Here is a 24810-nt window from a genome sequence, read left to right on the forward strand (position 1 = left end):
ATCTCCCCGGCTCAATTTTTTGAGAAGGGTCTCAGTATGTAGTGCAGGCTGTACTTGAACTCACGTAGCCCAGGCTGGCCTTGAACTCCATTTCAGCCCTCCAAGTGCTGGGATTACAGGTGCGTGCCACCACACTTGGCTGTTCTAGCTTATTACTCTATTTCATTTTTAAAATGTTCAATGCATCTTGGCATGGTGGCACGAGCCTATAATTCCAGCTACCCAGGAGGCTGAGAGTAATGATAGAGTTGCTGCCCCAGACAGGGCAACGCAGGAAGACCTTGTCTCAAATAGTAAAACAAGCCGTGTGTGGTGGCGCATGCCTATAATCCCAGCACTTGGGAGGCTGAGGCAGGAGAATCACCAGTAGTTCAAGGCCAGTTTACAATACAGAGTAAGACCCTGCCTCAACAAAACAAACAATAACAACCATGCCTCCCAAAGCAAAACAAAACAAGAAATGGGTGGGTGGGAGCTTAGTCAGGGATAACAGTGTGGCCAGATCTCCTCAGAATAACAGCAAAATGCTACTTTTCTTTCACACACAGTCCTGGGACGTGGCCGTGGCTCTTCCATACTGTTCTCTTGAGAGATGAGAGCAGCTGGTTTCTGCGGATGGAGTGCAGGCATTTGATTTCCACAGATAAAATCCGGTGCTCCCACCCGTGCACTCCCCTCCCCAGCTCCTGCAGTAGCAGAAGGACTTTCATGTTTTCATTGCAGCTCTTCAATATGCAAAGCAAAGCCCAGCGGCCGGGGTCCCAGGCAGTTTTGCTAACAAAATCAAATCCACAGGCTTTCTGCGGCAGCCGGAGCCAGCCACGGAATCTACGCTGCTTAAGGCAGCAACTTTCTGGGGAGGGAGCTGCCTGCAGTTGGCTTTAATTGTGGACAAACTGTGCACCCTGGATACTCCAGACGGGAACAGGAAAATCCCAGCTTTGGGAGTGAGGCCCAGGGGGATTAGTGGCAGATCAGGAAAACGCCTTTCCCTCACCTTCTTATGCTGGCATGTGCCAGCCTGAGCCCTCCTCCGGGGACTTTCTGAGATGAGCAGAGCGGTGAGAGTCATAGGTGCCACTTTGAAAAACAACCAAGCCCGTTTTGTTCTGTGGTATGCTAAGGGTCCCCAGTCACGAATAATTAATCTGGATTACATAAAAGCAGTATACTGTCGCCGTCTCTCTGAATCCTCGCGGCACACAGAAGACACTCAACAGATTTCTGTTGACAGTGGGGGTGGAGACGATGGCTGTTCCCTACCCTGACACACTCCAAGGCGGCATCCAACATTAGTCAGCCCCGTCCATAGGAGAGGATGAGTGAATCTGCCAACACTGACCTCGTGCTTGGTGCAGAGGACAGTGGGAGGTGCCAAAGAAGTGTCAGAAATGTCCCCAGCCCAATTATTTCCATTACAATTGAAAGCAGGCTCTGCCTGTCTTGTCCCCTCTCGTATGCCAGGCCCAGCGTGGCGCTGGTGTGCAGCAAATATTCAGTAAATGTTTGTTGCATGAGCAAGTGCACAGAGACCTCTGGGCCACGGGCAGCATGTCCCAGAATGATGGCTGTCACTGGACAGCCCAGGGCAGCGAGGCAGCAATGCCTCATGAGTCTGGTGAACACAGGTTCGGATGGTGTAGACGTTTCTGGAACCTTTTAGGTAGGGGGAAGCAGGTCTTTTTCCAAGTATGTGCAATGACATGCCTCTTTTTTTCTATTCCTTTGTGGTGCTGGGGGTGGAACACGGGCCTTGTCATGCCAGGTACCTGCTCACCCACACAACTTCACACCTCACACCAGCCCTCCTGTGTGTGGACATTTCTCCAGGAAGGGTGTCCTCTGGGAAATGCTGTCTCATCCCTTATGCATTACCCTAATGCTCACCTCCCAGCCACCCTGCAAGCGTCAAGTAGTAAAGGGTGCAGCAGCACTGGGTGGAGAAGAGTGTGCAGGTGGTGGGCAAAGCCCTCTCACAGCCCACAGCCTCCCATCCAGGCCACCAAACTGTCAGGTGACCACATATGATGGAATTTTGTTTGGAAGGCTCAAGGATGGTAGAAGTTGAGCGTGCCTGATGAGGGCCCAGAGCTCGCCTCTCTCTTTCCAAGTGCCTCTCTCTGGCTTCCTCGAGGTCAGGAAGTGAGCCTGTGCGGGCAGCTCTTCACCAGGAAGCTGAGAGGATGCTGCAGATGGGCAGCCCAGCACCCAAGCAGCAGGTGGCCCTGCTTCAAGCCAAGGCAACTTGGGGACAGGAAGGCACTTGCATAAGATAGGTGGGCGGGCTCCTTACTACGTTCACTGGCTCTGGGGACATCTGCTTTACCTGCACAAAGCTGAACTCCCTCCAGTTGAGTGTGTTTGCAATGGATGGCAGTGAGGTGACGGCCAGCAGGGACAGTGTTCCAAGGGCCAGCACTCCCAGTGAGAGGTAGATTTCCATGCGCCAGACTTCCTCCTCCACCCAGAGGTGGCTCTTGTTGGCCAAGACCTGGAAGGGACAGACAGAACAGCATGAGCACCGTGGTCTCCGCTGGAAGCCTTGGGGTGTGCTGAGCCAGCGCCGAAGAAGACCATCGGTCAGGGCTGCCCGTCATGCCCCACCTGACATCCGACAGGCCCTGGCTGTGTGGGAAGTGCTGCTCGGGGGTTACTGACCCCTTTCATCTTGCAGCCACTCCAGAAGGAGGGATCACTAGGAACCCATTCCACACAGATGAAGAAGACAAGGCACAAAGAGCAGGTCCACGGGATCCTCTAGGCTCCCGCACGTCTGTCTGCCAGGGGCAGCCAGCCACAAGGGTCACGCTGCCTGAAAGTAAGCAGTCCGGGAAGCCAGAAAGAAATACACACCCTCCAAGCATGACTGTACCACAGTTTTCTGGTCCCCACATCACAGGACAACAGAGAGATGCTCTACCAGCCTGGGACTCCTCAGTCTGATGGGCCAGCTCTGCTGGCTGTCTCTCCTCTAGCGGGCGGGTCCCCATCACCCTGGTCCCTTGGTCTGTCCCATCATTGGCTCAAAACACAAAGACACCAAGGAATTCCATTTGAACCAGCTATTCCCCTTTTAGCATCTTCCTGAAAGATGAAAAGACATCATACCCATGTTTATATCTACGCATACTCCTGCTGACAGCGACAAAATCCCTACCTCTTGGAAGCAACCTGTATGTCCATCAACAGATAAATGGGTAAAGAAAAGGTGATATTTACACGCAATGGAGTGTTACTCTGCTATACAATAGGGTAAGCCTGAGTCATTTCCAAGAAAACAGATGCACTGTGAGAACACAATAGTAAGTGAAATAAACCAGACACACATTTATATACTGCATAGTTTCCCTCATATCAAAACTCAAAATGTAAAGAGCAGAATAAAAGAGGTGATATAGGGAGATACATTATATTTATTTTTAAATTTTATTTATTTATTTATTTATGTGTGTGTGTGTGTGTGTGTGTGTGTGGCCAGCTCAGCCCACCAGGGGGCGGGGTTGGCTGGCATGTAGTGCTGGGGGATTGAACTGTGGTCCCTGTGCTTTGCTAAGCTTGTTCTAAGTAGGTGATTTAGACCAGTGAGCCATCTCACCAGCCCCAATTATATTTAAATGATAAGGGGGAATCAAGAGATGGAGAGGAGAAAGGGAAGAGAAAGAGTGCGAGAGAATTCAAGCTGTGCTATGTACATGTTCTCATTAGCTTGTCTCCACAAGGAATGTAATCATAATGTAACGGAAACATCTTCTAATAAAAAATAAAAAATGAAAAAGATTAAAATGGAAGCCCCAGACTGGGCATGGTGGTGCCCACCTACAATCCCAGAGCTTGGAAGGTTGAAGACAGGAGGATCGCTAAGAGTATGATCTGTGCAGTGAGACCCTGTACTAAATACATAAAAAAAAAAAAAAAATTAGAAAGTAAAATGAAAACCCCACAAAGACACACATGAACACTCACCCCAGGCCCTCACTTCTCACCCACTTGTCCGTTGCTGCTGGAGCACACCTGGATTGGTGGCAGGCAGTGGCCAAGAGGCTGGCGTCCAATCAAGAGCAGATCTGTGAGTATTCAGGAAGCACCCACTATGGGTACCTGCCTGGGGCTGAAACCAGCGCCACCTCTCAGGGCCCTGGGTTCCCCTGCTGAGCTCCAGGATGAGTAAATGGGAGAGTGGCCGAGGGACTCTGCCAGACTGAAAACCCATCCCCACCTGCCCACCCAGAGAGCCAGCAACAGGGCCTCTGGCCCGGGGACATGCGGCAGCACAGCAGGCACAGGGCAGAACATGTCAGCCCATTTCGGGGAGCATCACCTCCCAACTTGCTCAGGGAGCTGAGCTCCCGAAGTCAGGGTGCTCTCTGAGAAGTCCTGGTGGTTTCCTTCTATCAGGGCAGGGCTTCCCTGAGAAAATGTGACCAGCTTCAGCAGACTGGTCCCCAACTCTCAAAACAGGATGACTCGTGGGTTCTTTGAGAAAAGACTACAGCAGGGGCTTGGTTAAGCCACTTACCAGATAAAACATTAAAAATGAATCTAGGGCCTCAGCAAAGGTGGTTGAGAAGCTAATGAGAGGAAGTATAAAGGAACGAGTGAACGCTGCCCTCTGGGCACTCTGCTTGCAGTTGGCAAACAATGACTCCTGCTGTGCCGCTACAGGGCAGGTAGTATGTCTTGGTTCTTTAGGCCACAGGAGGACCAAGAGCTGGGGCCTGCTTCTCATCCTGACAGATAGTCATGTGTGCCCCTGAGTATCTGCCTCTGTGCCTCAGTTTCCCTATCTGGGAGAACTGGATGATGTCATGTCTGAAACTTTACCATCTTGTTTATGCACCTCGTGGATGGGAAGCAGCGAGGGCAGCTTCAGTCAGAAAGCTTTGGGGAAGGGCTGGCCAAGGGGACCTGCAAAGGCCACAGCACCACACTGTTCCTCAATTCTACTCCACTAGTCACTCCTAGAACATTCTGGTAAGATGGAGCAGGCAAAGTCTCAAGTTGGTCTGCTCAGCCGCACACACAGGCTCGCAGAATGGCTGGGCTTTTCTGGACAGTTCTCTTCCGCGGTGATGCTGGGAAGGGAGGGGAAGGCAGGAAGTGCTGGATGGCCAGGAAGCTGGCTGAAGACGTAGAAACCCATGTCACATGCTGTCCTGGGGATCCTCCCATGTGAGCAGCAGATCAAAGGATGGGGTAGCCATGTGTGCTTCGGTCTTCGGAGGTGAAGACCACAGTGGGGTGCTCTTCCTGCTACAGGGGTGTGGCTGTCAGCCAGAGATGGGAAGACGGCATCCAGGGGTGGGATTTTCTTTTCGGTCAGCTTGCAGCTACTGCAGGACATGGGGGCAGGGAGCAAGGCCATAGCACCTTCCCCCATCCCCTCACCCAGTCCCATGGTGGGCGGTAGAGAAGAAGAGAGCTGTGCCCAGCCCCCGGGCCCAGGGGAGGAGGAGCAGGGAGTGCAAAAGCAGCCTGGGTAAGGCTGCCAGTGGGAGAGCCCACAGCCAATGTGATGCCAGCTCTCCCCTGGGCGCAGTCAGGAGATGGGCAACTGGCCACTTGGCAGTTGTTACCTTGTTGACAGTGCCACTACCTCTCTCTCGCTGCTTTACTGTAAGGACTACACAAGGATGAAGATGGGGCTGGGGAGAGAGCTTGGTGGTCTAGGAGTCGCTTAGCAAGCACAAGGACCCAGGTTCAATCCCCAGTATCACTGCCATGGTGGGCCCACTATGCCAGCACTGAAACTGGGTGTGGCAGTGCACACCCGGAATCCCAGCACTGGGGAGGCTCAGACAGGAAGATCACTATGAGTCCAAGCTGCATAACAAGACCTTGTATCAAATAAATAAATAAATAAATGATTTAAAATCTTGGTCTTAACCATCCAGCAGAAAAGACTAAAAAGGAAGTATAAAAAGTAAAGCCATATTAATATGTGGAACTGTAAAAGGCTCACATCAACAACTTCTGACATTGCCAGTCCTATAGATAGCCCACTACTATTATGGACTACTGGACTATATTGGATTAGTTTGCTGAATTCATACACCTACAATATTTAAATGGCCATGGAATACCGATCTCTGACAAAACTAAACAAAAAAGGGGATACAAATAAAGGACCATTTTGTATCTGTATATACAAAATAGTTAGGCTATATATATAGCTACTTTTCTTAATTGAATGAGAAGAAAGATTTGTACTAATAGTGTTTGGACAGGACATCATGTCTGCATCTTGTGCTCTGAATAACCACTATGAAGACAACAATATGCAAGGTTTTAATCATTGAAACTGTCCTACTAACCTGTTTTGAAACTGTCTCATTGCTGTTTGTTTCTCAATAAAATTAATAAAAAAAAATAAAAGGATGATGTCTGCCTGTATTCCCACATATCCAAGAGGCTGAGGCAGGAGGATTATAAACTCAAGACCAGCCAGAACAAATTAGTGAGACTGTCAGGAAAGAAAGAACAAACACCAAAACCAAAACCAAAACCAAAAGGATGCCTTTTGTAAAAGTAGCATGCGACTTGCACATAATAATCGGTGCTTAACATAACAAATGGCTGGTGCTGTTTCTAGTGGAGGCTGGGCAGTTCATTGAGTTCTTGACCCCAGTCTATGCATACTCTTCTCTTATTTTTTGGTACCAGAGGTTGAGCTTAGGACCTTGCACTTGCCAGGCAGGCACTTATATCACTGAGCTATATCCCTGGTCCTATGCATACTCTTAAGAGATGGCTGGTATTGGCTTTATGGTCGCCAATTTTACCAGCATTCACCTGTACTGGGAAGGGCCCTCTTTATAAATCCTGGACCTTAAGGTATGGAAGAGCCAGTTTGAGTGATATGAAAGTAAAAAAATAGAAATGTGTACAAACTACAGCAGCTTCTAGAGGTGGGTATGAGGTGCAGGGAGACAGGCTGGGAGAATCCTTACAGAAGTAGGGTTTTGAGGGAGGAATAAGAGTTTGCCAGATGTCAAGCTCTCCTAGTGTGGGCAGCTCTGATGGCCTGTCTAGGCGCTATGTGTAATATGTCACAGAGGAAGTGGGTGGATGAGGTTGGGGTGGGAATGTGGCCTCATCCTATAGGTCTACCATTACTCTGAGGACAGCAGGGAGTTCTTGGTCCTCATAGTGGTGTGGTTAGTTGACTGATCTTTGATGGTTGTGTGCAAATTAGACTGGGGTAGGAGAACTAGAAGAACAGTGCCTGGGTTAAACACTGTCTTTGATTTTGATCTTAAAATGCGTCTCTAGGAATGGCATAAGCAAACCAACAAGGGCCACACAGATATTAGTTACTGTACCAGTATGCCCACAATGGTTTCAGACATTTTCTCTCGAGCTGGGACATGATCTATGTTAATCTGCAGGCTCAGGGGTTCCAAGGAAGCCCTGGATGAGGTTCTTGTGCCTGGGCTCCCAAAAGGCCCAGTGGGCAGCTGGGAGAGTGTGGGGTGTGGGAAGCGGTGACGAACGCAGGCCCTACTGCCAGGGCACAGCCCACCTGACTGCACAGCAACTGCCTAAGGCCCCTTCAGGGCTGCTGCATGTTGAACCTTTCGTCTGCCCAGCTCTATCCCTGAGAACTCCACAGAGCAAGCAAAGCCCCTTTGTGAGACAAGCCTTCCTCGCAGCTTCTGAGAGTGGGCCATCCTAAGGGAGTCACAGTTGCCTGGCAACCTGGACTGGCGCCTGCAACCCTAAAGGGCTTTGGAATCCGGGGAGCCACCCCCACCCCCACCCCCATCTGGGCCTGGGCATTGGCATCGGGGAGGAAATGAGTTTAGAGTATCAAGGACAGCCTACGTTGGTGGGGAGTTTAGAGAAAGGCAGTTGGGCAACTGTCCCCGGGGGTGGGCAGGAAGCAGTGGCTGGTCTTGTGCCCTGTGGGTGGATGGTGTCACCTTCCCAAGGACTGCCTGACACAGCCACCAACTCAGAGCGGCAGCCTCCCCACTTCCTGGGCTGCAAGTGCTGTCCCAGTACTCCAGGAGCTCCACACAGCCCCCTGCCAAGCAGGTTGAACTTTTTTTTTAGAAGCAAGTAATAAAAGATCACCAAAAATCATCAAATACATTAGCTCTAGGAGAGACCTTGAGCTGCACATCAGGGGCTCAGGGACAGAGAGGGCCTGGAGCTTGCTCCAGGTCACTATCTCTGTTCTACTCAGTGATGTACAGGACAAGAGCTCCCAGCTCTGGCCTACCAGCCTCTGATCTGTCCACCCAGCTCAGGTGAGGGACAAGCACTGTCTTTCTTATTCCTGTCTGTGGCCGCAAGGGCATGGCAGAGTAGGCGGCCAGTGGATGAGGACACGAACCAAGGGTCTGAGCTCTGTGTTCAAGCACCAATCTGCAATGCAGCAGCTTGTGCTGAACCCCTGACCTGCTACTTACTGCCTGTGTGACCTTGGTCCAGTAAATGAACTTCTCTGTGCCTTAGTTTTCTCATCTGCAAAATCGGCTAGTACAGCCTTTACCTTGCAGAGTGAGACAGGCATTGAATGAACTCAGAGTGGGTACGGGAAGCATTTGAATGGTCCCTGGAACATAGCAAGCTCCTTTTAAAGACTATTCTTTTCTCCCTTCCTCTCATTCTCACTAGGCATCTTGCTTCTGCACCTGACGTCTGTGGTTCTTGATTTTTCCCAGGGAAGCTGGAGCCCACAGAGGCAGTGAGGCCAGGTGTCTGTGGGTGGTGAGATGAGGGCCTCTGAGAAGCTGGCAGCAGGGAAGTGGAGCCCAGAGTCAGCAGGGGCAGAGGCCAGAGGTGACCAGGCCTGGCCCAGCCTTGCTCACCAGTCCCCTGGGTCCCCATCCTGCGAGGGGCTGGCCGTGTGGCAGGTATGTGCAGGGCAGGCCTTACATCCTCAGCAGCATGAGCCACAGCAGGGCCACCAGGCTGGACTGAGGGAGGATGACGCGGGCACCTGGGCCGACCTGTGCTGCTGGAATGGGCAGGGCTCACCACTAAGGGGGCCAGGGCTGTTGCCTGGAGGAGGCATTACACCACCACTTGCAATCCTTCACTTAGGCCTGAGACCCAAGAGCCTGGTGCTTGGCCCAGGAGGGCACCAGTTTCTGTACACATAGCTGCTGGCTGACGCTGTCTCTGTTCCCACCTGGCATGGCCTGATGGCCCTGCCTGCTGGTGAAGGAGTACCATATGGCTTTTGTAAATGAATAAATAATGCCACCCACCACCCTCCAAATAAAAAAACCCATCCCCAGAGACACCCACTCCTGCGGCCCTCCCCACCCCATGGATGGCAGCTCTGTCCTATGAGCGCAGACCAAAGTCCAGACTCAGCCCTGACCACGCTGCCCCACTCACGCCCATCACATCACCATGCCTGTGTACTCCAGCTTCAAAGTGGGCCTTTGACAGCTTTCTGCCCTGCTCCAGCCCCCCAGGCTCCCAGGCTCCCAGCCCCCTGCCCTACTGTGGGCTTCCACACTGCCTCCTTCTGGCCCTGGTGCATCCACCTTTTACCCCTCTATGCTGAGCCCAGCAGCCAGGTGAGCCATCTAAGGGCATCAGGCAGATCACCAGTCCTCCACCAAAGCCCTTCACTGGGTCCCTGAGGTCTACAGCCAAAGCCCTTCCTTGGCTTTCAAGGCCTCCAGTCTGGCTTCCACCTCTCAGGCCTTGGTCTCCACAGGCTCCCTTCAGTGTAGCCCCACAGGCCTTCTGGATACCAGGTCTGCTCCTACCCAGTAACCCTGCTCCTGCTGCCCCTTTGGCCTAGAGCACTCTCAGCTCACTGTCCCGTCACACCAGCAAGCCCCACTCGGCCACTCCTAACACCACCCCTTCTACCATCCCAGCTTCACTTTGCTCCTTAGTGCTCATGAGCTGAGCACTAAGTCTAAACGTCTGCTCTCGCTTGACGTGGTCTCCTGCAGGTCTGCACCCAAGAGGGCGAGGTTTTCCCCCGCTCCATTTCCTTATGTTCAGAACCCAGACAGCAGGCTGGGCAGGGCTGCCCAGCTGGAACAGAGTTTGCACTTGGCCCCTTGTGTGTGGAAGGACAGAAGGGAGGAAGGCAAGGGCGGCACCTGCTTGACGGCCAGGTTGACCAACTCGTAGCGGTGGGAGCGGCGCAGCGGCAGGCAGAAGCTGTAGAGTGCATGCAGCGCAGCGCAGAAGAAGCTGAGCAGCCCGATCTGCTTGCGGTGCTGCAGCCAGTGGTCCAGCCAGTCGGGGAAGCGGCGGTACTTGGTGCCCCGCTGCAGCTGCAGGGCAGCCGCCAGCACACCGGGCAAGTACACCAGTGACAGCAGCACGTAGGCCACGCACGGCAGGGTAGTGTTGACTATGGACACAGGCAGCTTGTAGAATTTGTTCTTGTCCTCCCGAATGTAGGGGTGCAGCACATCTCGGGTGAAGTTGTAGGCAAAGAAACACACAAAGAGCCCCAGGGCCAGAAGTGCGGGCACCTTCCAGGCTGGTAGGAGGCGCAGCGGCATGGCCTCCACTTCGCGGGCTGAGGCCAGGGAGCCCATGTCCACGGGCATGAAGCCCATGGCATGAACCATCTCTGAGACGGTGCGCTTGGCTTCTGGCTGGTCACAGCAGATGGGCACCTGTGGGGAGAAAGAAAAAGCTAATTGGGTAGGGTTGCAGGAACCTTGGAGTGGGCAGTCTCCCAGACACACAAGCTCAACTTCTCACTGAGCAGCTGAGGAAGTTGAGGCCCAGAGCCATGCCTGAGGGTGCCACTGGGAGATGGTGCAGCAGGGAGCACAGGGTGGCTCTGACTCCAAGGGGTTTTCCAGGGCACTGGTGGCCTCCGGCCTCTGGTCCCGCGTGCCAGCAAGGCCCACCACTCACAGTGAGTTTCCAGCCCAGCTTGCTGACAAGAGCTGGCAACATGTCCATCTGGGCAGCCCCCTAGCTCTGGGAGTGGCTGCTTCTGAGAGCTGTGGCCTGCACTGGGGGCTGCTCAGGCAGTCCAGGACATGTACTCTACCTGCACCTCCACCCCTCAGTACACTGGGGTCCCCCTTGGTTCCACAGGGAACCTTCCACCAGCCAGGCTTGCCTGCCATCTCAGCCAGAAGCTATGCCCCTCACGAGCTCCAGCCGGAAGTGTAGAGTGCCTCACACCTCCTAGCACCCTGTGGGCCTTGCTCTACTCTGCTAGGCCCAGGCTGGGCCCCAGCACCTCCTGAGCACCTAGTCTGAGCCAGGCTTCACACACATGATCCCTCAGCCCACAGGCAGGTACTACTGTCTGTATTGTTCAGATTGAGCACATGGGATCTGGGAGCACCGTGTGGTACCTCTGTGCCTCTGTAGACTGTCCCCTCATCCTGGACTGCCTTCCTTGCTCCTGAGCCTAACACAAGGTGAGCTGAAGTCCAAGCCTACTTCCATGTCTTCTCCAACTGACTCTGCCCTGAGCCAGCCCTGACATGGGAGCCCCAGGACGCATCCACATTCCAGGCCCTGAACGTAGAGCCAGGGAGCACCTGGGCATTCTCCCCTGCAGCCCAGCACCTGCCTGCAATTCTTGGATGTGTATGTGGATCTGAGATTCTTCCACCGGAAGGGGCGGGTGGCCTTTGGCATTAAACACTATCTTGTCTTGGGAAAGCTCCTCCTGGCAAGGAGTGTGTGCAACTCTGGCTGTGCTGTGCAGCCTCTTTTCAGCCCCAGAGAGCTTGCTGTTGGCTGTTCTGAGAAATCCACTCAGTTCCTGGAGGCTCTTGGAATTAACCAAATAAAATCTAGGTCTGCCCTGTCCTCCTCAGGGCCTGGCATCTAAGTAGGCTACTTTCCTTTTTCTGAGTCCAATTTTATAAGCAAAGTCTCTCCTTGACTTCAAATAGACAAGAAGCCATTGCCTTTTCCCCCTCAGCCCCTGGGAAAACTAACCCCTTCACAGAAAGAAGATGGGTTTAGATCCACCTGAAAATGGGGCTCAAATCCCAGCACAGCAGCTATGGGTTTCTAGGTCTGATCATTAGGATCTCTAACCCTCAGTTTCCTGCCCTGTAAAATGGAACTTGGCGGTGACATGACATTAGCTGAGATAATGCACACACACAAAATCTGACATGCTAATGGCCTTCAAGGAAAACAAGCTGTTTATATTTATCATATGACAACACCCACCTGCCTGTTGCCGTCCCTCGGGCCGGCCTGCAGGGTCCAGGCAGAGATGACATTGAAGGCCTTGACCACTGTGCAGGTGGGGAAAAGCGAGGCCAGGTACTCTGCATTGGACTCGCGACGCTGGAGGTGCTCCTGTTCTGTGGGGTTGCTCACGTCCACCAGGATCTTACCATCTAGCTGGTCACTGAGGCCACACAGCAAGGAGTAGTGCTCCCGAAACACAGCCACAAAGATGACCCCTGGAGAGCTCACCGCCTCCTCCTGGAAGGTCACTTGGGCAGACGAGGGGAACAGCCCGGCTGCGCGTTTGGGGTTGCGGCTCCCCACCACCACGCTGAAGCCAGATCCCACCAGGCGTGTGGCCAGGGAGCGAGCAAAGTCCCCGCTGCCCAGGATGCCCACTTTAGGGGCCCCACTGGGGGGCTCTGCAAGGCTCCCATCGCTGTCCACCAGGTGGCGGCTGATCAAGGGCTTATCCATCTTTCCAGGCCTTCTCGGGGCTGCAAGACAAGACAGGAATCTGGTTACTGGAGGGCTCCGGCCTTCTCTCCTGCCACCCTCTTCCTCTTGTCCAACATGGAATTTATTGATATAGAGTCTTGCTACACAGCTCAGACTCATAGTAATCTTCCTGTTTCAGCCTCCCCAGTGCTGGGATTACAGGTGCATGCCACCACGCCCAGTTTCAGGGCCAGCATGGTGCACCTGGGGTTCCAGGGCTGGCATGGAAAGTGGTACTGGAGATTGAACTTGGGACCTTGCTCTTGCCCGGCAGGAGCTTAGACTGCCAAACTATCTCCTCAGCCCCTCATACATCTTCAAACATCATCCTGCCTCTGTCCTGGGATGGCGGGGACTGTTAGGCTAGGCCACTATAGAATTGTTTGCTGGGGAGCAAGCTTCCTGAGTCCGAGGACACAGACAGGCAGGTGCGAGCCACGGCCTCAGCCTGCCCCGGACAGTCTGACCTCCCTGCGAAATGGGAGAGGGTGCTTCCTGCCAGTTCTAGGAGCTCTTCCCAAGGGGACGATGAGCTTTGTGCATGCAAGCAGGCCTCCTGTTGTACCCCCACACCCACCCCGTGCAGCCTTGGAGCTGTGTGCTCAGGCAGCGAGGGCTGCGCTAGGCCTGCTAGGCCAGACCTCCTGGGTTCCGATTCTGGCTGTTAAGTGCTGATTGGCTCTGGGCCTGTCAGTTTCCCCAGCTAAGGGGAACAATCCTAGTATAGCACCTTCTTAGAGGCAGGTTGTCAGAGTAACAAGCAAAGGCACAGTAAGCACTTGGTCAGCAAGGCTCAGGAATCACTAAGCAAATCCTAGCTCCCAGCAGCAGAAGCCAAGCTGTGCACTGCAGCGGGTATGTGGTAACGGAAAGGGGGTGGGAGACCCTGTCTGCGCCCCTCCAAACCTGCCTGCGAAAGACAGCCAGAGTTGGGTGGGAGAGGAATACGCACAGGCCAGCACTAGGGACCCTCCCAGAGCCTCCCTTGTCTCTGTAGCTTAGAAGATCAAGGTTTTCCTTGTGGTCACTGAGAACTGGGACAGGCACACCCAGGCCTTTCCTGGTCACTGCCCGCCACCTGGAGCAAGGGGAAGTCCTGCCCTGAAGGGAAGGGAAAGGCAGCACACGAAGGCTTCTAGAGGCTTCTAGATGGCTGCCGCCATGTTTCCAGCAATTAGAGTAATCGCAAATACTCCTTTCTGGCTGAAGCCTGTCCTCTATCTGTGCTTTCTCCTTCCCATCCTCCTAACTCCACCCTGAGCGCCAAGCAGGGTAAGGATGGGCTGTAGTGTGTGTGCAGGGAGCACAGGTGAGCTCTGTCCACTGGAGAATGGATGCTGGCAGCTGGGGGTGGGGCCCGGGAGCAGCGCAGGCCTGGCTGGGGCTTTTGTCCTGGGAGGCGACGCCACCTGCCATCTGACAGTCCTTGAGGAGGACTGATGGCTTCACCACCGCAAATCAGTAGAGCCACCCATGGTGAGGAACAGCTTCTGCCTTAGACTTTGCCTTGTACCCTTGGGGAACCCCGGATTAGGCATTGTGGGCAAAGTTGGCCCTCAAGGACTCTGCTCAGAATCTGACTTGAGGTCTGGTTCTCTTAGAGGAGCTGAGAAAGAGGTGTCACAGCAGAAGGAAGTCACAGGCAGGGGCTGGGGTTCACACTGGCCTCATCTCTGCCCCAAACCAGTGCTGAGACTCAGGGGTGTCATCGAGCCTTTCTAGGTGGCTTCTCTGACAACAGTCACTGCACCAGATTATCTCCAAGTCCCTCCCAGCTCCAGCAGTCTAGCAACCAAGCAGAAGTGCCAGGCTTGGGTCCTAGAGGCCCTACTCTCAGCCAAAGGACACACAGGACCCTGATATCATATACCTCTAAAGTGCTTCTTGCTATGTGGGGCATGAAAACACTAGAGTGTCATGCTTCCTTGTGAGTTCTCTCTCCTACCCCTGGCTGGTGCCTTTGTCACTTGTGAGGCAGGGACAGAGCCACCTGGGTAGAGGAGCCAGTGGGGCAGGTGGTTAAAGACATGGAGTGCAGGGCAGGCTGCTGGGCTTAAACCCTGGCTGGGACCACCACTAACTAGCTTGAGAAAGTTTCTAAGCCTTTCTGTGCCCTGGTTCTCCCCCCTCTAACATGGGGACACCGTGAGGGCTGCTGTGAGGTGAACCAAGCTAACATGGCCCAGGCCACAGAGCTGCCTACCTGCGCACTGTCCTCTAAGCTCTTTTTTTTAATATTTAAAAATTTACTTAATTTATTTGGGATGGGTCAAGCAACACAGCTTGGACTCATAGTGATCTTCTTGTCTCAGCCTCCCCAGTGCTGGGATTATAGGCGTGCACCACCATGCCTGGTTTCAGTGGCCAGCATGGGGTTCTGAGGCTGGCACTGCATGTGGTATTGGGGATTGAACTCAGGTCCTTGAGCTTGCCAGTCAGGTGCTTAGGTCACCGAGCTATCTCTCCAGCTCCATCCTCTAAGTTCTTCATGGTGCATGAGGGCAAATCCTTTTGCCTTCCTAATCCAGGGTACAGGCCTGCTGCACACTGAAGGTTGGTGGGGGTGGGACAGGACAGGCAGCACACACCCTGGAGATCCCCAAGGCCTAGCACAGCCCCTGCCTGAGCCTGTGGCCTGAAATTAGGGTGTGATTAATTCTGTCTGAGCCTCTGTCTGGCCCGGCTCCACCCTGGAGGTTCTATTTAGAGATTCAGGAGGAAGCAAGCCGGGGATCAAATTGCAGCAGGTGCCCGGGCCTATGCCACTTGCAAACCACCTTTCTAGGCTACGGTTAAAGGGCACTAAGGCGTGGGACCTGCACCTCTGGGCCCTGCCCAGGCTTGTTTGTCCCTTATCTTCTTAGCAAAAAACAACTGTAGTGGAAGCCAGGCCTGGTCCAGGCCTGCTGCCAGGAGCTGCCCAGGCGTCTCATGGTGACACAATCTTTTCTGCATGAGCAGCAACAGCCCTGCGGGCACGGATTAGCACGGGCAGGCCACTGTTTGTCCTGGGAGGGGGGGCAGAAACACTACCGAAATGCAGCACAGATCTGGGGAAGTCATCATATCTTCCACCCTCAGTGCTTGGGCTTCCACTATGTTACCTTCCTCGGTGCTGGGGAAACCAGGACCTTGTATACACCAAGATTTTCTTTTCTTTTCTTGAGACAGGGTCTCATTACCTTTTCCAGGCTAACTCACTGTGTAGCCCAGGCTGGCCTGGAACTACTGCCTCAGCCTCCCGAGTGCTGGGAAGACAGGTGCGCACCACCACACCGGCTTAAATTACGATTTTGTGCACCGGCTTAAATTACGATTTTGTGCACCTGAGGCTCTCTGCTTCCTCCCTCATTGTCAGGACTTTGTCACGGCTATCTGCCTGCCACCCATGCAAGGCCCAGGCTCCTGCTCATTCTCTGCAGACAAGAAATTCCCAGAGCACACTACCAAGAAAGTGAAATGACAACCCCCAGGATAGGAGGGAAACATGGCCAGTCACGTGTCTGATAAATATATACTGGCTTTGAAATATACAGAGAACTCCTAACCTTATAAATCTATTAAAGATAAATCACCTACAAAAAATGGGCAAAAGATATGAACAGACATTTCTCCAAAGTAGAAAAGATACTTAGCATGTTCAGCCCTTAAAAATGCAAATTGGAAGCACAATAAGGGTAAGGGAGACAGCTCAGCAGGGCAGCACCTGCCCGGCAAGCGCAAGGTCCTGAGTTCGATTCTCAGCACCACAAAACAGAAAGCATAATGATGCTGACTTACAATCACTAGGGTGGCTAGCTGGTAATAAAAAAGTAGTTAACAGCATGTGCTGGTGAGGATCTGGGGAAACCAGAGTCCTCCTACAGTTATGGAAATATGAAATGGCGCCACCTTCCAGGTCAGTCTGGTAGCTCCTTAAAAGTCTGAACAGTTTCTATATGACCCAACAATTCCACCTGAGGTACAGTTTCAAGAGAAATGGAAACATATCCATATGAAAGTGTACATCACTGGTAGTGCATTATTTATGAGACTCAGGAAGTAGGAACCAGCCAATCATCCACAGGTGGTTAAGCAGGAATGGCCTGTCCAGACGCTGGAAGACGAGCTAGCCACAGGAAGCAAGGAAGTGCTACTGCCTGCTGCTCCAGCACGGACGAAGCTTGCAAGTACTGTGCTCAGTGAAAGAAGCTGGTCACAAAGGCCCACGTACCATATGGTCAGATTCCCAGAAAGCGACTACACAAGGCAAAGCCCTAGAAAGGGAAGTAGTAGAGTGGAGGGAAAATGAGTTTCTTTAGAGATGATGAAAATATCATCAAATTGATTGCAGTGATGGTCATACAATTCTGAATATCCTCAAAAACACTGACAAAGCTGAGGGTGGTGGTGCATGCCTGCAATCCCAGCACTTGGGTGGCTGAGAAAGGAGGATCGTCAAGAGTTCGAGGCCACCTTCAGCTACACAGTGAGTTCAAGGCCCTTCTTAACTACATAGTGAGACCCTGACTGAAACAAATAAACAAAGACAAAACCTCCCACCGATGACGTACTTTCAATGAGTAAACTGTAAGATACGTGAATGATAGCTCTAAAAAGCTGATACAAAAAAGAGAAGCTGCTATTAACATTTTTCTAGCCTGCTGTAGTAATGCACAACCGTAATCCCAGCCACTTGGGAGGCCAAGGCAAAGGAAACTGCAAGTTTAAGGTGAGCTTGGGCAACTTAGTAAAAGCTCCCCACCCCTGAAAAAATGGCTCGGGATATAGCTCAGTGGCCCCAGGATTTGATCTCCAGTACAAAAAATAAATTTTTCTCTATTAAAATAATGAAATTTAGGTGCTACAGACTATTCCTAGCATAATACCTCTGAACCAAGAGCAAAAGTGCTGGGGTGAGCATCTGGGACACTCAGTAAGCTTAACACATGAATTATCATTATTATTTTTTAATGTATTTGGTTGTTGTAGGGTCTCACCATGCAGCTTGGACTCGTGGTGATCTGTCTGCTTTCACCCTCCCCAGCTCTGGGATTACCGGTGGGATTACCGGGCACCACAATGCCCGGACTCTGGCCAGCTCAGCCTGCCCTGGGGGTGGGGTGGGTGCTGCACGCCGTACCAGGCATTGAACCATGGTCCCTGCACTTGCCTAAGCTTGCCTAAGCAGGCTCTTTAGCCCACTGAGCTATCGCTCCAGCCCCAACACATGAATTCTTTGACCTCAAAATTGCTGGCTCCTCAACAGTCAAAAGCCACTTCTTAGTTTTCCCCAGATTTGAGCTTCTTGAGCCCATGATCTCAGGGAAGTGAGCTGTTTGCAACTGACACTATGAACTCTGCAGTTCAGAACTTGGAGAGATGACGACTTGGGCTAAATGGTCTTGGCTGTGGGGGCCCCTGCAGCTGCTGTGCCCACTCTGCTGTCTACACCCACCTGCATAGGTACAGCCATTCCAGGACCCTGTGATGGAGGTGGTTGCTGAGCACCGAGGTCTGGGCACAACCCAGCCTCTCTGGGGGGATCAGTGAACAGAACAGATGTGTCCCAGTGGGAGGGAGCAGGAGGCATCATCCATCCACCCAACGTCTGGGGCTCTGGATCTGAGCACTTCCTTGCTGAGCTCTGAAATTCACACCGAAATTTAATCTCCACTAGGAGACCTCAAGAGGTAGCACCAGGTGGGACCTTTAAGAGGGGACGCTAGGAACTAAGTAAAGGGCCCCTCTGTGGGCCTGGTAAATTCACTCAATTTTCATTTTATTCCTCTTTCTAGGATTTAAAAAAAAAAAAATCCCTTTGTCTGTATAAAGCAGAAGTAGATGCATCCAAATCAATACACAGTGCTTGCCTCTAAATGGAAAAATGTATTTTAAATTTTTCTAAAAACATGTAGAGATAATGGCCTGCAGGTACACACGCATTTCTCTCCAGCCAGCTGGGGAAAGGAGATGCTGCTGTCTGGGACTTGAGGGTTAAGAGCCAGGGGATGGGGCAGCGCAGGGGGAAGCTTCCAGGGGGCAGGGCCCCAGGGAGGCACAGGGCTGAGGCCCTGGGCTCCCTGCCAGGGACATCCCTGATGCCCAGGGCCCCCTTCTTTGCCAAGACCCCCAGCTCCTGGATCTAGCCCTCACAGTGGGACACTCCACCTCAACGGCCCCTGCCTGGTATTTTCCCCTTTGTTCTCTCTCCCCACACCCCCGACTCCCAGCTCCTCAGGGGTGAGAGCTGAGCAGAACTCACTTTGGTCAGGAGCTCACGATGGCCCATACACATTCGGCCAAGTTGAAGCGCACCAGCTTCGCTTGAGGCCTGGGACACTGGCTCCCGAGCACCATAACCAGAATCTCAGATGCTGCTGGTGCTGGCACCACACTTTAGAAACCCCCACAGCAGGTGCTCAGTACAGAACCACTGAAGGGCTAAGTAGGTGAGGCAAGAGCCACCCCAGGCCCAGCCTGGGCCCAGGTCCCCCAGCTCCCAGGTCCCACCCCACAGAGACCCACTGCTCACTGCTCTCCGCCTTCAGGGTCAGCTGCCCACACCCTACCCCTGCTTGGCCCTTGTGCCCAGAACAGAGTCTTTCTGGCAAGGAGAAGGTGGGCAGGCTCTAGGCACTGTCATGACGTGGGGAGCTCCACAGCTCCATTCCCGCCAGGCCTACGGTAGAAGAATGCTGTTGAGGGTCAGGGAGGTCCTAGGGTCCCAGGTGCCCACCACTACCCTGAGAGGATACCCCAGAGGATCAGTACCCCAGATGGCCACCTTCCATTCAGGACTATTCCACTGCCTGGCCCAGAGGGGTGGTTCCCTGGAACAGTTTATTACCACCTGGTGCAGCATATGGGCAGGCCAGGATGGTAGTCAGCGCTGGTTATAAAGGGAAAGGAGGAGGCCCTGTGGGCAGCACCAAGGCCAGGGGCAGTGGCAGGGATGTCTTAAGAGTCCTCTCCCTGCACACACCAGCCAACCTCATTCACACTGGACTCCCCCGCCCCACCTACAGACAGTGCCCTCTGGAGTAGTGCAGTGGTTTGTGAGATTTTAGGAGAAAGGTGGCCACACTGGGTGGATAGGAGCGGAGTGCTCCAAGGAGGGTATGACCAGCCACTGTGGGAGCCAGGGAGGAATGGCTCTGTCCACAGAGCTTGGGTGTGTGTGGGCAGCCAGCTCCCTGTGGGCCAGTTAAGCCAGCCAGGCCGGAGGCCTGCTGCTGGATCTGCAGCCTCAGCGTCTGGGGTTGGCTGCTTTCTTTGCTTTCCAGGGAGCCTTGGAGCTGCAAACCCTGGGGCCAGTATGTCTTGGGGGCTGTGGCTGGACCTGCCCCTCCCCCTGCCATGGTGTTTGTGGAATCTGAAAGAAACCTTAGCCCTGCTCTTGAGCAGGGGGGCATGGGGCAAGGGGAGGGCAGGGGCAAGGGGAGGGCAGGGGCAAGGGGAGGGCGGAGGCTGCGGGGGCACACAGGGATAGCTCCAGGGCTTCTGGCAAGGAGCTCAGAGTCTCTGCTGCCTGAGGCTTGGGCCTGGCAAATCCCACCTCCCCCTCTGGCCAGCCTAGTCACCTTTTCCAGGAAGCCTTGGGGGCCCTCCTCCGGCCCTGGCAGCTCTTCCCCTGGGCTCTTGCAAACACTGTACTTGGTCTCCACTTCCATGTTGCTGAGCCTGGGGAGGGCCGGGCAACCAGTCTCCAGCTCTGCCCTGAGCCAGCTCCGACATTTACAAGAGTCCTGCAGACCTCCAAAGACGGTCTGGGAGCAGCTCTTGGCTTCCTCCTGGGCCAGGCCTGCTCTGGGACTCATTCTGCAGTTCTCCATGACCACTGACTGAATCCATCTGCTCACGCGTCTATCACTCCACCGCATGGAGGTTACTTTCCTTACACCTAGCTCCTGTCTTGGCATCCAGTAGGTACTCAATTTTACTTGTAGCTTGAATGATGTAACCTCTGGATTCTGTGGCTTAGGGCAGAGGGTGCTGGTAGCTCCTGGCCGTTTTCCCAAAATCTGTCTGGAACCCTCAGTACCCGTGATGAAGCAACCCTGGGAGTCTGTAACCTGATTTCAGCCTGTGATACTATTAGATTTGGCCAACTATTTTGCTATTTGGGAAACTCACTGCCACAGAGGCCTTCCCTACAGGTGAGTTCAAATACTGTTAATAAATAGACTCCTGCAGCTCAGGCCAAACTGAACACCAAACACTAGATCTGAGGAGCACTGGGGTGCAGCCCAGGGGGTGGGTACACACAGGAGGAGGATGGAGGGCTGCAGGTCAGTGGCTCCTAGGCCTGGGGGCTGGGTTAGGGCATGGCAACCAGGTGGAGGGGGCAGTCTAGTTTTACATGCAGGATGGCCAAGGAAAGGGAGAGCGGCTTCAGCGAAGGGCAGACGTGCCAGCTCCATGGTTCTTCCCACCTGGGACCAACCTGGTCTCTGTTCTCATTTCTGGCTACTTCCTACCAAGATCTCAGGCTTCTGTTTCCTGCTCAGGTCATAAGGACCTCAAGTTCCTTCCCTCTGGGGAGATGGCTCAGTAGAATAAGTGCAAGGGCCTGAGTTCAATCCCCGGTTCTGTGAAAAAAAAAAAAAAAAAAAAAAGGAGAGAAAGAAAGAAAAGAAAAGAACTATGGTCAAATGGTACAGCCCAGATCTTTAAGGCAGAACTGATCACCCTCCTATGGTTTCCTCGGTCCCTGAACAGAAAAAAGATGTCACCACATGCTGTTGTTGGTGTCTTCCCAAGGGGGTGAACAGCAGTGAGCCCTGGCCCCCATTAGTTCCATCACTTCTCCTATGTTATTGTTAATATTAAGCCAAACTCTTTAATATGAATAATTACATTTCCCAGGCAGGTGAAGTGAATAATAATTTCTATAAAGTCTTCCCAAGTTATGGATCTGAAATATCTGATACTCCTTGACTTCGTGTGGGGCTCCATCCAATGAGCCCACAGCAAGTTGAAAATGCACGCCCCCCAACATGCTTGCCCCCCAACATGCTTGCCCAGACACACCGTGCACTGTAGCATGTCTGTTGCTTCCCCCACAAATTCAGGGGCTGGCGGGGAGCTAGAGCTCCCAGCTACTGCTCAGCATCTAGGAAGAGCACCAACTTGTGGCTAGCTCTGGAAGAGATCAGTTTCACAGTTTAAAGAACTCAACCAAACTAAACCCTTCTCTTTGTAAATTAAAAAGCAATATTTAAAGTATGATTTCTACTAAATGCACATTGCTTTCATAATTGTATTTTTTAAAGTTGCAAATTTAATCATTGTAAACTGGGGACTGTTAGCACAATCTACATAAAAATCAGGGCCCTCTATGCAAACTACAGCAGCTGTCAGGAAAGCGCCCTAATTCCCAATTCCTGGTGACTGCCCAGCATAGTAATCCAGGGCTTCCCCGAGGCAAAAGGTCAGCCTCCTTCACAGGAAGTGGGCAGGCACATGCCGGTAGCCAGCCAGTGCTGAGACAGGTCTGCACTCACCAGGCGTAACCAAAAGCCCAGGTCAGACTCCTGAGGTGAGAGGTGATGGCTGTGTGTGTGGGTGTAGGGATGGGGGATGGGGACAGGTGAGGGGTGACCTGCAGAAGGCCATCAGTACTTCCACTGTAGATGACAAAGTGAATCCCAAGCGTGCAAAGGGATTTTCTTCAGACCCCAGCATTGGCTCTGGCCCGACCTGAATCTACTGCATCCTGGTCCTGCCCAGCCTCTGCATTCAAGCTGCTGCCCAGGCAGTGAGGGTGGGTGGGCTCTTACATGGGTGTCAGGGTGATCACTTGGCAGGCCCAAGCTTCATGCTTAGTCTCTTCCATCGGCTCACTCTCCTCCTTGCTGAGCTGGGTCTTGGGCTGTTTTTCAGATCTGGGGCCACCCTCTATGTCAGACGCTAAGCCTCGGGCAGCATCACCCCAGGCCTTGCTCTTTCAGGTTTGGGAATCCAGGGCTGCAGGTCCTCTCCCCTACCTGACCCCTATCCTCCTACGGCTGACAGTGGGGAGAGGACAGATGATATTTACGAGCTGGGCGACAGCCACACACATCTTAATTGATGCATTTCTATTTTCTCTGTGGACATTTTCTGATGGACTCTTACAAACATTTTACTGTTACATTTCTTGTAATACTGCCTGGAATCATTATTTAGACATCATAAAAAAATCATTATATTTTTAAAAGGAAGGCGGATATGTTCCCACCAAAGAAGACAAAAAGCTCAGACACACACACACACACACACATACACACACACACACCAGTGAATGCATGTATGTGTGCGTGCGTGCACATGCGTGCACACGCACACACACACGTGCACATTCTGTCTGACAGAAAACAGTTCTATCCCCACACCACTCTGCAAAATAAAAGTGAATGTATAATTTATAGGGCTTTTTACAAACATCTAGATTTTCAAATCATTCTAGAAAAATCCTGCTCCATCACTTGCAGCGGCGGTTCTGCGATAAACCAGTGTAGAAATGGTTGCCAATAAGTAAAATGCATAATTCCCAGCAGGCCTGCAGTCTACTGAAATGCATCATAAACATTACCATTTTTTAAAACAGCACAAACCAGAACCCACAGAGCTGCTGCTCTCACTACCTGCAGGCACCGTGTGCAATAAATCCTTGGACTCTACCCGGAAAAAGCTCATGACTTAATTGCCTCCCACCCTTAAAAAACAGGCCATGAAAATGTGTAGATGAGGCACTTTCCCTCTTTATTTTGCAAGAAGCTTATCTTTCCACACTGTTTGCTCCCTGAGGTAGTGCAGCCCTCTAGGAGCTGCCCAGAGACAAGAGGGGCATCTGTGCCCTATGCCACCTTGGACACAGATCTGTGCCCTAACTGGACTCACCAACAGGCAGGCGTGACATCTGGCCAAGGAGATCAGAAGCTGTCCTGTCCTTGACAACTGCAGTGTGAGCTGGCCACCGCTTCTCTCAGACCCCTAGCCTGCATCCAGCCTGACTTGGGCTTCTCAGAGGACAAGGGGCCTGCCTGGGCCAGGCAGGCTGGCTGCCTCCCCCTCACAAGTACTCCACTTGCTGGCCACAGGGACCCGAGCAAGCGGGAGTGCTGACTGTGGCTTGGTTACCCAGTGCAGGGCGAGAGAGCAGCTCTGGCCGGAAACTTTCCGTTTGGGGAGGAAACCTTGCTGAGACTTGGAATAATTAGTGGCTCAGACTCCAATGTCTACAGGAACCCAGGCAGGACAGCCAGAGGAATCCAGGAGGAAGCATAAAAATGGATAAATGCCATCCGACAGAGGGCAGGGGGCCGCGTGTGGGGGTGGGGTGGGGGTGGGGCGGGGGGCTGGCTCCTCAGATACAAAGCCAAACATCATAATGGCTGCAGAAAGTGGCAATTTATCAATTTTTTCAAGGGCTATTTATTGCAATCACCACTGCTGTCACTGGCTTAGTGATAATTCTCCAAGCATTTTGTGCCCACAAAAGCTTCATTGTCATCTTTAGTTGTTAGATAGAACACAGTGAAAAGAGAGACTGAAAAACAGCTTCCAGAGGGGAAATCACATCAAATAGTGAAGGCACAGGCACGTGCCCATCTGCCACCAATGCCCTTCGGGTGACCCTGGAGGCCACAACTGTAGCCCTGAGGGGCCAACAGTTTGGAGACCTTTGCATTCTTGCAGCAAATTACACCAGATTTAATTGTACAGAAAAGTATATTTCATTGTTTTTAACTTGTTTAAAAAGTAGGGATCTTAGAGTAGAGAACTGGAATAACCCGGGGTATTTGGTAAGCAGAACACATCGCCCTGGGCTCCAGGAAGGTTTCTTCCAGGATTCCCCAGAATGACCAAAAACCGCAAGGCAGCCTGTGCTGGCTCCCCGGGCAGCAGAGGACTCTGGAATCTTCCTGAAGTCCAGCACACCTGCAGGAAGAGGCTGACTTTCCCCTGCCACCTTCCTGTCCTGCTCCCTCCCCACCTTCACTGTCCTTTCCATCTTCTGTCTGCACATTTTCTTGGAACATCTGGGTCTTCTATCCCTGAAGACGCAGCCTAAGCTCCTGGGCAGTGAGGCACTCATCTCCTATAGCCCCTGGCCATCTTTCTACTCTGAATTCAGAGAGGCCGCCATTCAGCCACATGCTAGCTGTGTGAGCTGGGGCGGGTTGCTTTCTGTCTCTGTGCTGAGGATTA

General features: G+C 52.7%; 1 protein-coding gene across 2 annotated transcripts in view; it reads right to left on the reverse strand.

Moving 5' to 3' along the window:
- Steap3 (STEAP3 metalloreductase) overlaps positions 1-24810 on the reverse strand; it is a 43359-nt gene that overhangs the window by 8975 nt on the left and 9574 nt on the right. For both annotated transcript variants that reach the window (XM_023709732.1, XM_023709733.1), the window contains exons 2-4: positions 12136-12635; positions 10074-10601; positions 2327-2491 (exon numbers count right to left, since the gene is read on the reverse strand). In XM_023709732.1, the coding sequence (XP_023565500.1) occupies positions 2327-2491; positions 10074-10601; positions 12136-12635 (1193 nt within the window). The remainder of the gene's footprint in view (positions 1-2326; positions 2492-10073; positions 10602-12135; positions 12636-24810) is intronic.

Source organism: Octodon degus, unplaced genomic scaffold (assembly GCF_000260255.1).
Source record: "Octodon degus isolate 3935 unplaced genomic scaffold, OctDeg1.0 scaffold00014, whole genome shotgun sequence".
Taxonomy (NCBI): Eukaryota; Metazoa; Chordata; class Mammalia; order Rodentia; family Octodontidae; genus Octodon; species Octodon degus.